Source organism: Podarcis tiliguerta (assembly GCF_965153285.1).
Source record: "Podarcis tiliguerta genome assembly, chromosome: 2".
Lineage (NCBI taxonomy): Eukaryota > Metazoa > Chordata > Lepidosauria > Squamata > Lacertidae > Podarcis > Podarcis tiliguerta.
This window is the reverse complement of record NC_139535.1, coordinates 88,890,592-88,904,963: the sequence shown is the minus strand read 5'-3', so window position 1 is coordinate 88,904,963 and position 14,372 is coordinate 88,890,592. Positions and strand designations below refer to the sequence as shown.

At 43.5% G+C, this 14,372-nt stretch overlaps 1 protein-coding gene across 7 annotated transcripts in view; it reads right to left on the bottom strand.

The window, feature by feature from the left end:
* GGA3 (golgi associated, gamma adaptin ear containing, ARF binding protein 3) overlaps positions 1-14,372 on the bottom strand; it is a 31,315-nt gene that overhangs the window by 11,383 nt on the left and 5,560 nt on the right. For 3 of the 7 annotated variants that reach the window (XM_083429067.1, XM_083429066.1, XM_083429069.1), the window contains exons 2-10: positions 10,916-11,000; positions 10,342-10,417; positions 9,582-9,680; positions 7,759-7,882; positions 6,919-7,022; positions 4,938-5,018; positions 3,568-3,705; positions 2,254-2,335; positions 1,306-1,422 (exon numbers count right to left, since the gene is read on the bottom strand). In XM_083429067.1, coding sequence (XP_083285193.1) covers positions 1,306-1,422; positions 2,254-2,335; positions 3,568-3,705; positions 4,938-5,018; positions 6,919-7,022; positions 7,759-7,882; positions 9,582-9,680; positions 10,342-10,417; positions 10,916-11,000 — 906 coding nt within the window. Of the gene's footprint in view, positions 1-1,305; positions 1,423-2,253; positions 2,336-3,567; positions 3,706-4,937; positions 5,019-6,918; positions 7,023-7,758; positions 7,883-9,581; positions 9,681-10,341; positions 10,418-10,915; positions 11,001-12,002; positions 12,069-14,372 lie in introns of those variants that run through there. The other 4 variants (XM_083429070.1, XM_083429071.1, XM_083429068.1 and 1 more) reach the window with 4 other exon arrangements.

Genomic DNA, 14,372 nt, shown 5'->3' with positions numbered 1-14,372 from the left:
TTGTAATGTAAGTTCAGAGTAGTTAGGGAGGCTCTTGGCAATTTTCTGGTTAAGAGATTGCTGACATCAGAGATGGGGCTTATTTTTCAGCTGGAGCCAAACAATGATCCCCATTAGAAAGGAGGCAGCTTTTACCTGGCTCAGATTCCCATGTGAGCGTTTACTCTCAGTCTTTGTCTTCCTGGAAACCTGATCAGGAATGCAAAGATGCTCCCTCTTAGAACCTCTCAGCTAATCAATGTCTGTTACCAGCAACTAAACACCAACTTAGCATCACCTGTAGCTTTCTGCATTTAATTTCCTTCTGACCACACTGTTGACAACCCCCCCCCAAACCCCCCATATACTCTCGCCTATAACTCAGGATAGCATTTCATGAATCTTCAATGGGGATTTAGTGCAGCTGGGGGGCCCTCTTTCAGAAGTGGCTCACCTTGAGCCTTGCTTTGTCTGTTTGCAGGTGCAGTTTGAATCCAAACAGGCCTGCAAATGAACTTCAAAGGGGCTTGCAACCGTGCCCACCTGTCAAAGTTGGCCTGCAGAGGGTGGAAGTCAGGATCCAACTCCCTGCCCCTGTTGTAAGTCAATGGTTTCACTCTGGAATCCTTTGTTCAAGAAAGGCCACTTGACAATCATGAACAGAACGTCCTCGGAAGCTGAGATGTTCTCCCTCTCCCCTCTGAATATTTGCCCTTTCTGGTGCCAGTTTTGCACCCACTTTTTCTTTTGCATATCTATACCCATAAATCATTTCTGGGTATATGTGTCAGTGTTAATCTTGGAAATAGACCTGTGGAGCTCCTATATGAAAAACCACTTTCATTGCAGCTGGCCCTATACAGATGGATCTTGAAGGAGCAAAACATATCCATGCTGAGATATCCTGATTCCACTCCCACCCACTGCTTCAAAGCACACTGTATGTATCATATAAGCAGATTGAATCATCTTAGAATTGCCATTTCTCTAGGATAGCCCTGTCTAGTCTAAAATAGAATGATCAGATAGTTGTAAGAAGACACCGGCATCCTTTTGGGAGGCTTTTCCTAGAATGGTTAAAGACAATTGTGTAGCCATTGAACTGGGGCTAAAAGTCTCTGCTAAATTCTTCACCTTGGGATTTGATTATGGTGAGTAGCAATCTAGAAAGGAAGAGTTATTTGTAAAGAGACTTAACAATTTAGAACAAGGGATTAGGAAGTACTTACGTATTGTAAGTGACAGATAATTTTAAGATTATACAAAAGCTGGGAAACATGATATTTCATAGAAGGGCCGGCATTGCTCCTGAAAAATATGACTCACCATCTGTTGGAGGCAGCCCAGGAATATCCACTTCACCATTGACGACTTGCCCCTCAATAATTCTTTTATAGGAATTTATTACGCGTGATAAGTTGTCACTAGCCTGCAGGATGTCGCCTGTAGTGGAAACACAAACAGTAAACTACCAATGTAAATAACTTCATCTTCAGCAATGCTTTCTCAGGCTAGGAACGGGACCAGCTCATTTGATTTCATTCATTTCCACGACAAAGAAATCCACCCACCCCTAACAGCACTGCCTTTGTAGGTGCTGCGGTTATATGCTTCTCTGCCTTTCGCCACATCCATTTCTGCTATGAATATTTATATATTTATGTAGACGAAGGAAGATTTGGTGGTTGGGGAAGGGCCATAGAAGAAGAGTTTGGATTTGATATCCCACTTTATCACTACCCGAAGGAGTCTCAAAGCAGCTAACATTCTCCTTTCCCTTCCTCCCCCACAACTGTGAGGTGAGTGAGGCTGAGAGGCTTCAGAGAAGCGTGACTAGCCCAAGGTCACCCAGCAGTTGCATGTGGAGGAGCGGGGACGCGAACTCAGTTCCCCAGATTACGAGTCTATCACTCTTAACCACTACACCACACTGGCTCTGTGGCAGAGCCCTGGCTTTCCATGCAGTAGATATCTGGTTCAATTCCTGGCATCTCCAGGTATGTCAGAGAGAGACTCCTGCCTGAAACTTTGAAGAGCTGCTGCCAGCCAGTGTAGACAATATTGATATAGATGGACCAGTGCTCTTACTCTGTATAAGGCAGCTTCCTATTATATATATCTGATATTCTGTCCAACACTACTGACTTACCTATATGGATTATAGATTCTTTTCAGCTGACATTATAGGTAATATCCAGGTTTTTAACCACCTATTAAGGCAAAAGCATGTCCCAGTTTACCTCCAGTCCTGCAAAGAAAAACTTATAGTTTTACCCAGAGTGCTGTCATTATCCTCTGTCTCGCTGGCCAGTTTGAATAACGTCCGCCTCTTGGTTTCACATCTGTCATAGAGCTCCTGGGGAAGGGTGGGGAGAAGGTGAGAGATAGGAGCCAATGAGTCAAAATGGACACGTGCAAGCCTTTGTACTGAAACCTCATTTACTTATGCACAAAAGCCCAAGGCATCACCACTGCAAAGGCTTGACACAAGATTTCGATACAATATTGGTGGTCCAAGATGTGGACACTTGCGCTAACAGAAAAATTGATGCAGAGACATTGAGTCATAAGGGGTGAAAGCAAGAGAGACATATTTGCCAACACTTTTAAACTTATGTAGCGGGTCAGAGAGGTGCTGTGCAGACACTGCTCACTCAGAAGAACTTCTAATTGGCATTATTACTGAGACACCTTTTCTCCTGAATTGCTTCTGGTGACTGAAGAGCAGTTGGTGTTACCTGAGTGTAAACAACAGCCTCTGGCTATTCCTCTTTCATGTTGGTGATAGATGTGCACTGTATTGTTATAGTTATGCATTTTGGGTTGTTGTTGTTGTTTTTAATGTAATTAACGTACCCCAATGTTGTATACCTGGAAACATCTTGAAAATAACCAGTAATCATTAAAAGTCTCGTTTGTTTTCCTCGAATGCCTTCTCCTTAGCTGAGTGATGCTGTCAGTTTGCATTTCTTAGTGCAGAAAGTATTGATCTGATGTGTAGAGATCTTTCTTATTCTAGTTCATTCAAGAGGTTTCTGGAAGCTTCTCTGTATGAAAGAAGCTTCATGATTGTTTGGGTTATAGAGCAGTGGAGTACAGCTGGCTTGAACTGGTTCTTTTATCTTTTCCAATTAAGATCTTGTTGACTATAAATATAAGCCAGAAGGAGCCTGGTTTTTACTTTCTCTTTCTCTCTCCTTTGTTCTGGTGTCCTGTTCTGTATGCTATAGCGTTAACGTTTAGTCTTATGATACGTTTTTGTAAATTTTATTGTAAGTGCTGCAACTCAAGTTTTATGGACTGTGCCAACCCTGAATGTATTGGATTTGTGACCATTATGCTCATTTGCCTTCAGTAGAAGTAAAGCTCTGCTGGATGAAGTACAGTTGCCTCTGGTCTATTTTTTGGGAACTCTGCTATGTGTTTAAGTTTTTTCCTCCCCAGAAGAAACTGGGGCGACAGATGCCTGCACCTATTTTTGCAGGGGAAGCTGGGCTATAAAATTCCTTCATGTTGGGAGATGAAGGAAGAAGAAAATCAGAGGGTAACAAGCACTCAAGGTTTTACCAGCAGAGAACTCACACTCACCTTCATCAGCTCTTTGTCAGCCTCCGAAGAGTCTTCTTTGCTGTAGTGAACCAGCATCTCGTTCAACAGCTTCACATTGTTGTTCACCTCCTCCAACGTGTGCATGCGCTTTGTGACTTTCTGTATGCGTGCCTCATCCTTCAAATTTTAAAGCAAAAGAGGTAATATGAGTCTTTCCTTTGTTCTTCCGCTACTGTCCAGGACAAGTTGGCTTGAAGAATCCAGAAGCCTGGTTACTTATCACCAGCGGTTACAGAATTCTGTCTACAGAGCCCCTACCTTCTGCTATCAAAATAGTCCTGAAGTTTTGACTTCTGGGGATACATTTGCAAAACAGGCAACTCTCAATCCATAGTAATAAGACCCCCCCCACCCCACTCCTTTGTTCAGTGGGATTTACTCCTAGGTATGTTTGCACAAAATTAGGTAAAATGGTAGGAGCAAATTATATATTGAACTAGAGGGGGAAAGGGATACATAGATCATGGGGAGAAACAGGAAGCCATGGGAAATGAAGCGAGGATGACCAAACGAGCAGGAGAACAAAGCTCTTGTAACTGGAATCGTTGCCTAGAAGAGGGGAGTTTTGGCAGGTGCAACTCACTTTGCAGGAGTGAGAAAAGGTACACTTGCCCACATTATCTCTTCCAGGCAGCCATTAAAGGCACAGGTGCTCTTGTCCTTCTTTGCATCTGGTCTCCGCAAGAGAGGGCTGTTAACCCTGAACAACCAGGCAACTCCTTGCCCCTTCTGCTCCCTGAGCCTTTCATAGATGCTGCACGTCTATTTTCAAAGCAACTTTCATGCTTTTCTTTGGGGGGGGGGGGAATGCAAAAGGCCAACGTAAGATCAGAGGAAATCAGAGACAGGAATGCCATACCCAATGAAGACAAGGACAGCCTATGGCACTAGAGGAAAAGGGAACTTCTGTCCTTGCAACTTGTACCCAAACCCCCATCCTAAGCCCAGCTGAGTTAGGCATGCCTAAGCCCACCAATTTCAATGGACGGAAGCACACTTAGCTCTGCACAGTGTAAGGCTGTGACTGGGAGGATGAGCAGGAAAAGGACTAGGGCATCGGCAGCTATCAGTTACCCCAAGGAATACCAGGCAAAGTGGGGCTATAAATCACTGAGCAGCTTTTCTTAGTTTACTATGCAATCTCGAATTGCAGCATCAAACCTGGGTAAGAACTTTCACTCAGGAAGGAAACCAGAGCATTGTTTACAGACAGCACAGATATTCAGGTCTTCTGACACTATAGCAGCCCAATGGTACAGCTCAAATATTCTAAAAACGCTTAAAATTACAAAACAAGCCCCAAACAATGATCACCCCTACAGATATGTTGATTAAGTGCTCAGTCTCACCTCTTTCACCATAGATTTAATAAGCTTGTTTGCCTCTTGCAAATCATCTGGATTTTTGCTTTTTAACAGTTTAGCTAAAAGCTGCAAAAAGGGAAAAAAACTTTTAGGAAAAGTGTTTTAGGAGTGACAGAACTTTTCCTGGTTTTGCAGATTCTCAGTTGAGGAATTGATACCTTATGCTTGCATTAAAACCAAGTTTTGATTTGTCTTTGAAGCATCCAACTTTTGGCACTCTGATCATGAACACATTAGAACAGAAGCAAGAAACGTGGATGCTATTGGAACGTACATCATATTAACTTGCTCAGGCTAGTGGTTTCAGTGCTCCGATAGGGGAAGCTGACAGCAGTTCATCACCAGCTACTTCAGAATCAGGACCGGGGTTGGAGGGAGCCAATGTTGGATTGTCACTGGTCTGCCCCAACCTCAGCATGGTTGGTGCAGAGGCACTCTATGACAACTACAGGATGAGGTTCATTTAGCAAGAGGAGTAAGACAAGAAAGTGCACTTTAAATTACTCATCTCAGCTTTAGAGTGTCCATTTGACACCCACTTCTATTCCTCTCTCGAGACAGCAGCAGTCTACAGCAATAGTCCTTTTGGGTTGCATCCAATCCTGTGCACGCAGAGTTCTATTCACACAATGGGACTTCCCCTTCTTCTCCCCACACATCCTCAAAGTCTGCTCTGGAGGGTGAGGGTCTGTGGGGAGCTGCAGGGGAGAGCAGAAGAGGGAAAAGTTCCACTGTGCAAGCAGAAAGTCTGTTGCAAAAGCCAAACAAGAAGACCCTCAATGTGCAGAAGTGCTGGAATCTGCACCATGTTCAAGAGCATGAGCCGTGATTTGGAAATCCCTGTTCAGGCCTAAACTCACTGAGTGATCTAGGTGAGTCACTACTGAGAGTATAAGTTCTTAAGTTTCGCTCCAGTGAGGTGGCAATGGTAATCAGAAAGGGACCGGAGTCAGACCAAAAATAAAATAAATTGGAAAGATCTATTTAAATCAAAGCATAGGAATGATAAAACTATATAAACTCAGCAATAACTAGAGTTTGAAAATGTATAAATGGAATATAAGAGGAGTATATAAATGGAAAAACAATACTAACCAAACAGCCACCAATTAAGCATGCACATTACTAAATCCTAAATTGCATCTTTCTAAAACTTCCACCAGTACAAACTAGTTATAAGGTTTCTAAATTCCCAGCCTTAAATTAGTTTAACTCCTCTCTCTCATCTGCAAACGGGGATAATAAGACTGGTTTACTTATAGGAGTGTTGTATGGATGACAGGGGAAAAGAAAGTGAAGCTCTTAAGTCCTTAGGGAAAGTGCTGTACAAATACCATTATTATTATTATTATTATTATTATTATTATTATTATTATTATTATTATTTTGCAAACTTCATCATCCTCTCCTGTTCACATACATACACAACACATCTTACATTTTCTTCAGTGAAGCCATGCAGCGCTTTCCCAGGCTTCTTTTTTTTTCATAGTTTAAAGACCATAACATGCTCTTGCCCCCTTTCTTTCAGCAAACAGTAAAGAGAAATTTAAATGAAGCTAGTCATAGAATTGCAGAGTTGGAAGGGACCCCTAGGGTCATGGCTGGCTAAAGTCAGCCGAGTATTCCTGAGAGATTCACTGCTACTCTACATGCAGAAGAGGTGAGCCTCCTCCGCCCTCAACACAAAGAGGCAACAAGGAATTAAACACATTTTTTGTAAGATACAAAAGCATTTGTGAAAACTTCCAAAACGTTAAGTTGTCGTGCTACGACACTCATGAGAAATAGGAACTACTCAAAATTTGAACCTTGGACATTTTTTAAAAAAACTATAGCAAACCAGATTGAGGGGTGACGGTGGTTTAGATCTTTATATTTGCTATCCTTTGTCAAGCGCTAGAAGATGCCTCAGCTGTTGCCAAGTTCTAAGAATTACAGTGCTAATTTTTGCAGTTAGCTTTACCTTGGATTTCTCTTCATCATCAAACACAGGGTTTTTGGGGCGAGCTGGAGGGGAGGGGATTAGGGTACTCTCTGCAGGAATTACGGGGTCAGACAGCACAATGCCTGGATGCAGAAAGGAAGAAAAACATTGTCACTCTTTACAGGAAAGCTCTCTGGGTTTGCTTGTTCACTGCCAGTTGCCTGCACACAAAAACCCCAGCAAGCTCTATCCTATTAAAGCCATCTTAATGCATTGAACTAGGGTCTGCTACCCGCAAATGGTGCTCTTAGTGGACTGCCATCTCAGAAGGTAGGTAAAAGGCTACAGTGCCTTATACAATTAGCAGACGAGAACCAGACGCTGTTCTGAGTCTCATTCCTACTGACTGTCAGTATGCAGCTCACCTGCTGACAGGCTATGATGGGCTTTTCTGTCTGCAGCTGAACTCCTGTAAGTCTTTAAGACTTGCTCCCTCTCATGATCTTGTAAGCCCATGTTTGTGCCCTTGAGCGTGTGAGCTTGCCTTGGGTTCTCTTACTTGCCTGACACTTCCTGATTATCATGTGACCTCAAACGAAGCATTAGGAGCGAGGGACAAAAAAATAAGCAGCTGGTGTATGGGTTGGAAATCAGTGGTAACAAAATAGGCAGACAGGGCCATAATCATCACAGCACTGAACCCTACAGCTCAGCTAAGATTCTGCAATGGGCAGGATAAGGCAGCATGGCTCTTGATCAAACTGGTTCACTGTCTAGGTGTGCTGAAGCTACTACCTCTGAGGTCACAAAATTATAAAGTGCCACTGAACAGCAGCTTAATGAGTATGTGAAAGGCTGAAGAAGGAAATTGTTTCCCACCTTGTCTTTTCAACATGTAGTAGGCGTCTTTGATTTTGGACTCGTCTGGCAGAGCCACCGTCCAACTGTACAGCAGCTCAATTATTTTGCTTTTGACCTTCTCTGACACTCTGTCTCCCAGGTACTGCAAGAATAGCCAAGAAGGTGAAAGATGTTGGTTTCTCTGTCCTCACATAAAAGAACCTACTTTGAACCATTAGGTATGTGAGTTGTGGGTCAAAACAGTTTCTGTGTCTGAGAAATACAGGCTATGTACATATAATATTTTACTCTAGGGTCCATGAAGACAGAGTACTTGTTTTTTCTATGTAGTCCAAACATGATTCGGATCTGCTGCATATTTTTTGCCCCTGAAAAGCTCTTCTTGAGAAACTGGGTCTTGATCTGAAAATACATCTTGGTTTTGCAATTTTGATTGTATCCATTTAAAAAGAGATGAAAATGGATGTAGGCAGTGCCAGCAAGGCAGGGATGTTGTACAGTGGTACCTCAGGTTACGAAGAGTCTAAGTTAACGAACATTTTGGATTACGACCACTTCAAACCCGGAAATGGGTGTTCTGGGTTGCAGGGTTTTTTTGGTATACGAACTGACATTCAGGGGTACCGCCACATCTCCCTGTCCTCCGAGGCTTCTCTCTCCTTTCTCTATGAACCTGGGCAGCCCTGTGAGTTGCTGATTCTTTGGTGGCAGCAGTGGGGGGAAAGCGGTGAGCGGTGGGTCAGGCATGGAAGGCGGAGGAGGGCTGAGAGCGGCAACCCAAACCTCCCGCCACTGCACAAAGGCACATTGTTCCACTTTGATAGACAGCACAATGCCTCCCTTCCCATCAGAGCAGCCCCGATCCCATTCCTACTTGCGTGCAAGCAGGAGGGGCGGGGATCCCTCAGCTGGGAAGGGAGGCTTCGCGCTGCCTAACTGAGAGATCCCTGCCCCCTCCTGCTTGCACGCAAGTAGGAGTTGGGATCAGGGCTGCTCTGATAGGCAGCGTGAAGCCTCCCTTCACAGCTGAGAGATCCTTGCCCCACTCCTGCTTGCAGGCAGCCAGGTTGAATAGTTGTGGGGGTCGGGGAAGGTGGAGGCAGCCGGAAGCTGCATCTTAGAGCCCTTACACCACCTGAAGGCAGCCAGGCGCTCCCCAGCAAACCAACTGGAAATGAATCAAAATCACAAGAAAACATAAAATGACACTGACCTTGACCCTAACCCTAATTCTAATGCTTACCCTAACCCTAACCCAGTCCTAAAATTAACCCTAACCCAGAAATGGTCTTGTTAGATAGTAAAATTCATGTGAAATTGCTGTTTTAGGGATTGCTTTTCAACATCTGGAATGGATTCATCCGTTTTCCATTACTTTCTACGGAAAAGAATGCCTTGGTTTAAAACTGCTTTGGTTTAAGACCGGACTTCCGGAACAGATTAAGTTCGTAAACCAATGTACCACTGTATTTACATTGTGGGGGAGCGTATACCAAGATTGCAATCACTACTTCTTCCCTGGGGCAGGGGCAAGGAGGAGATGGTGTGAATAATCTAATAAAAAGGAGGGTTCTTTGAAATGTGTATGAAGTAACCACACCCATACTTGTGGACAGCAAGATTTAGAATCAATCTGAAAGTGCCATGTTGAGGACAAGCACGAATGATTCCAGACTGAGAATGAATGGTCTAGAGAAAGTGAGGAACATTCTGAAGTGTGTGAATGTTATTTATTTACTGACAGCCCAGCTGATTCCAGTGGAATCTGATGCACAACATGTTTTATGGATTTAAGCAAATGAGACATATAAACAAGTGTAGAAAAAGCAAACCATACTAACCTTGGGAGACACAACTTTAATTAGCTCATTTAAAAAACGAAACTTCCCTACTTCGTTGTGAAATCTTTGCCCACAGTTCTTCATGCAAGCTTCCAGCACCTGCAATCAAGTAAGATGCACATATACACACACAAGATAAATCTAAGTTTCACGATGGACCTATCCGAATAGAGATCCCTAAATTAGTCACAGGTTACCTATGAAACCTTCAAACATTACCTGTGCTTGGCATAAGGCAAGACTCCCCAGGAAACCAGCCTAAGTCCCCTGGTGATTTTCTTCTGGTTACTTAAATATTGGACTGTGCACTTAAACAGAACCTGACTGCTTTTTACAGAAACATTGTACCTCAGAAGTCGAACAAAATCCGTTCCAGAAGTCCGTTTGACTTCCAAAACATTCGGAAAGCAAGGCGTGGCTTCTGATTGGCTGCAGGAGGTTCCTGCAGCCAATCAGAAGCTGCAGAACCCGTGTCAGACATTCGGGTTCCAAAGATCATTCACAAACCGGAACACTCACTTCTGGGTTTGCGGCGTTCGGGAGCCAAAACGTTCGACTCGTAATCTGTTTGACTTCCGAGGTACGACTGTACAGGGAAGGTAATCAGAATTGTCATTGTACTAGTTGGCCCTTACAACTGGATGTCACGTCTGCATAGGAGACTACCTGTGCAGACCCCAACAGACACGGGTTGAAATTATGCTGTCTGAATACACAGACAGTGGACAGAATTTTAAAAACAGAGTTAAAGAACACTTACAGTCAAGGCCTGGACTGCTTCCCATTCCTGTGGTGACTGGATTTTATGAGCCAGCAATCTCACGGCTATCTGTGGACTGAAATCATTCATTTTTTTTACTTATTTATTTATTTACTTGCTTATTTATTTAGTTAGTTAGTTGTGCTGTCTGTGTAGATGATGCTTTACAAAGAAGGAGAGGACAGAATGGTTCATACCTCTAGAAGATTACAATCTAGAAATCGACACAAAGGAAACAACGAAGGCAGGGGTAGGAAAACAGAGGCAGGGGTAAACAGGTGAATAACTATGTGATTCAAATGACATATGTATTTAAGCTGCAAAAGTGAAGCCTAAGCTGCATTCACACTTTCCAACATTTTATCTGCAAGCATACCCTGAAAAAAACAAAAACCTTTAAAACTTCCAGATTTTAGGAGTGGAACAAAATTGTCTACATAAAATCTCAGCTGCCTGTCCCTATATAACAATTTCACATTAAATTAACACATTAAATTAAGCATCAAAGCACCCAAGGTTATTTAAAATTACTTCTACAAAACCTTGCAATGGGTTTTGAATTCTGGACACACACCCTTCAAGTTCTTTGTTGATCTGATCGCAGAAGCCAATGATGTACTCCCAGTCTTCTTGCCTATTCAGAGGATTGGTGGCTTTATCTGGTGAATAGAAACACAAGCTTGTTAATCCAAGATGCACACAAAAGGCGTCTTGTTTCCTCAGGACAGGGTAGCGCTTGAGAATTAGTACACTCTACCACCTTCTTCTCATTCACTCCGAGAAATTAAAACCTCTCCTGCTGAGAAACTGCACACTCCTTGACTTCAGCACACGTCCGATCAGTCAAAATTCGAGTATCAAATGCTACAAGTTATGAAACCGGCAGAAAAATAGTGTGAAGAACATATTACAAAGCTGAGTTCTAGAAAGTGAAGTAAACAGCCATGCATCGTTCCCCTATTTGCCATTTTGCTCCACGTTTTGCCAATTTATCACATAACGAACTGGCAAATCCACCTTCAGTTTTACTCCACTGAAACACGGACTGAGCAAGCAAGTCATTAAAAACCTAAAAGCATCTGACACAAACTGTCATTAGGAAGAACTTCCTGACAGTAAGAGCTGTTTGACAGTGGAATTTGCTGCCAAGGAGTGTGGTGGAGTCTCCTTCCTTGGAGGTCTTTAAGCAGAGGCGGGACAACCATATGTCAGGAGTGCTCTGATGGTGTTTCCTGCTTGGCAGGGGGTTGGACTCGATGACCCTTGTGGTCTCTTCCAACTCTATTATTCTATGATTCTATGATTCTATGGTAACATTCCAGGGATCAAAGGCGTAGTCTGTAACTGTAAACTTATCAAGGATGCAATCTAGGCAAAGTGAGATACTTTTCTCCCACTGATTCCAATGGAATTTCAAGAGCATTGCACTTCATACTAGGAAGGGTACATGGCAGTTCCGACTAGAGCACATCCACACCTTCCATTGCCTGTGGAAAGTTCTTTCCACAAGAAATAAAACATTTCACCTGACACCTGAGAGAAGAGAATTAAAGCAATATTAGCTTCTGCATGTCTCTTTCCTGCTTAGAAGGGCTTTTGAAGCAGGTTACCTCCTGAATGCCCTTTAAAGTATTTTGCAGAGATCTCACCTATGAACATACCTCTGACATTTCAGTGTGGGACATATTCAACACCTGGGACCTGAATGTTCACAGTGGTGCTCACGTTTTCTGCCTTCAAAGAACCCTTTCCACATGAGATCATCTGCCAAGAAACACCCGTATATCTGCTATGGCAGCTGCTCAGGTTGCTGAGCTTTGGAGAGCATGTCACACACTCATTTTGCACGGGGCACTGTTGCCTTGCCTGAATAGAGAACGTGCCCAGAATAGTGGGTCCCCAACTCTACCCGAAATCACCTGGAAATGAGTCCTGTCAGCAGAAGCCCGGAACAACAACTTTTGTTCGCACAGCAGGACTTTCTCCCCTTCTCACATCCAAACTCCCCGAACTTGAGCCGGGGGGTCAGTGTGGGTAGAAACCCCCCCCCCCAAAAAAAAACCCCAGTGTGCGGGGAATAGAGGAGTAATTGTTCTATCCAGCAAGCTGAAACACTGTTGAATTCTTCCCAGCGGGTTTTCTGCCTGTTGTTTAGGAATTGTAATGCACTGCGCATGTGCCGCCTCTTAGTTTATTCCCCTCTTTCTGGCTACTTCCTTGCTTCCCATATATTGACTCTACGCTCCTTTCAAGTGCCTTGTCAATCCCACTTTCCCCCAAAAAGCCAAGGACAGAGCCAACTAATTCTGGTCTTGCCCCCATTCTGCACCCTGCTAAGTTCTACAAGGGCAACACTGAGACTACTAAGGAGGAAGATGCTGACAGCTTGGGCCACTTCTGTAAATAAGAAGGCAGGCAGGTGGGAGTTGGCCAAGGGCATATTGATATGGGTGGGGTAGTGCCCCATTCTCCCTAATGGATCAGCCTCCACCGGTTTGCACCCTTGCTTTGTGGTGGGTACGGTTGTAGTAAATAGTGTTGTATTAATCAAAGGCTTTCACATTTCTCATTGGAAGCAAGAGCCACCATTTATCACACTAAGCCCTGCTTCTCAGATCCCCCCCCACCTTCTCCCAGCTTTGAAAGCAGCAGATTGCAGAACATGCAAGGTATCACGACAGATTTGCATTTCATGTTTCATCTGCTCCAGATAATTCAGCTCAGAGACTTTGCACTGTGCTACCTTCCACAGAGACATCCGGTTTAACCTAATTTCTATAGCAAAATTGACCAGGGCAAAATGTGAGAGAAAGAAATACTGTTCATTCTAGGGCAGTGCAATATGTGTCGGCACAAAGGCAGCATACACAAGCCAAAGATGATTAACTAGTAAGAACAAAGAACAAGGAGTACAATGAACCAAATTGTTTGGGACATCTTCACTAGGCCTGCAAATGCAAGCGCAGAGGAGCGGGCTGACTTCATTCTTACATGCTCTGTTTTCTTTTATTGGGATCCCTATGGTCCACTAACATCTTTTACATTTACAAAGCAAGAGGGCACATTTGGGAACCCTTCACAGTCAAGGCTCTAATCTGTGTGAAGGATTCATAAATAGTCAGTCTTACGAACACAAGTAGCACCTTGAGGGATCAGACCACAAACCCTAGGCTTTCTCTCCCACATGTACACAAAAAAGCAAGACCTCTGCGGGAAATTCTCTGTATAGTACAACTGTACCTTACGCGGGGGTCCAATTCCAGGGGTTTCGTGTGTATACGAAAATCATGTACTGTACATCCAAAAACATTTGGGCCTCATGGCTGTTAGATGCCTATACAGTGGTACCTCGGGTTAAGTACTTAATTTGTTCCGGAGGTCCGTTCTTAACCTGAAACTGTTCTTAACCTGAAGCACCACTTTAGCTAATAGGGCCTCCCACTGCCGCCGCGCCGCCAGAGCCCGATTTCTGTTCTTATCCTGAAGCAAAGTTCTTAACCCGAGGTACTATTTCTGGGTTAGCGGAGTCTGTAACCTGAAGTGTCTGTAACCCGAGGTACCACTGTATGTGCAAATATTGTAGGAATATAATGTTTTAACATTTGTGAAAAGAGAGGGCCAGATTATGACCTCACTTCCTTACTATAATAGTCCCCAAATGAAAAAAGTTTTACACTGCCACAATCAAAATAATAAGTACACAGCAGGTTTCATCTCAAGAGACCGAACTTGGCATGTTCCATTCTAGAGCTAGAGCACCAGCAACCTAGAGGATGGTACTTCATAATTAACAAATAAATAATTCTGCCACAGTGCAACCCCAGGACATTTGGTGTCAAAACATCTTGTAGTAGATCAACACAGCACTGCTCATAAAACTTATTTCCACTCCCCTAAACCGAAACATAGTATATTCCCTATAAACCAAGGGAGGCTAGCCATTCAAACACTGAAACTTCAGGAAACAGGGAATCTTTGCTAGTAAGCAGCCTCATGTATTTCTATCCTCTGTAGATTTGTTACATTACACC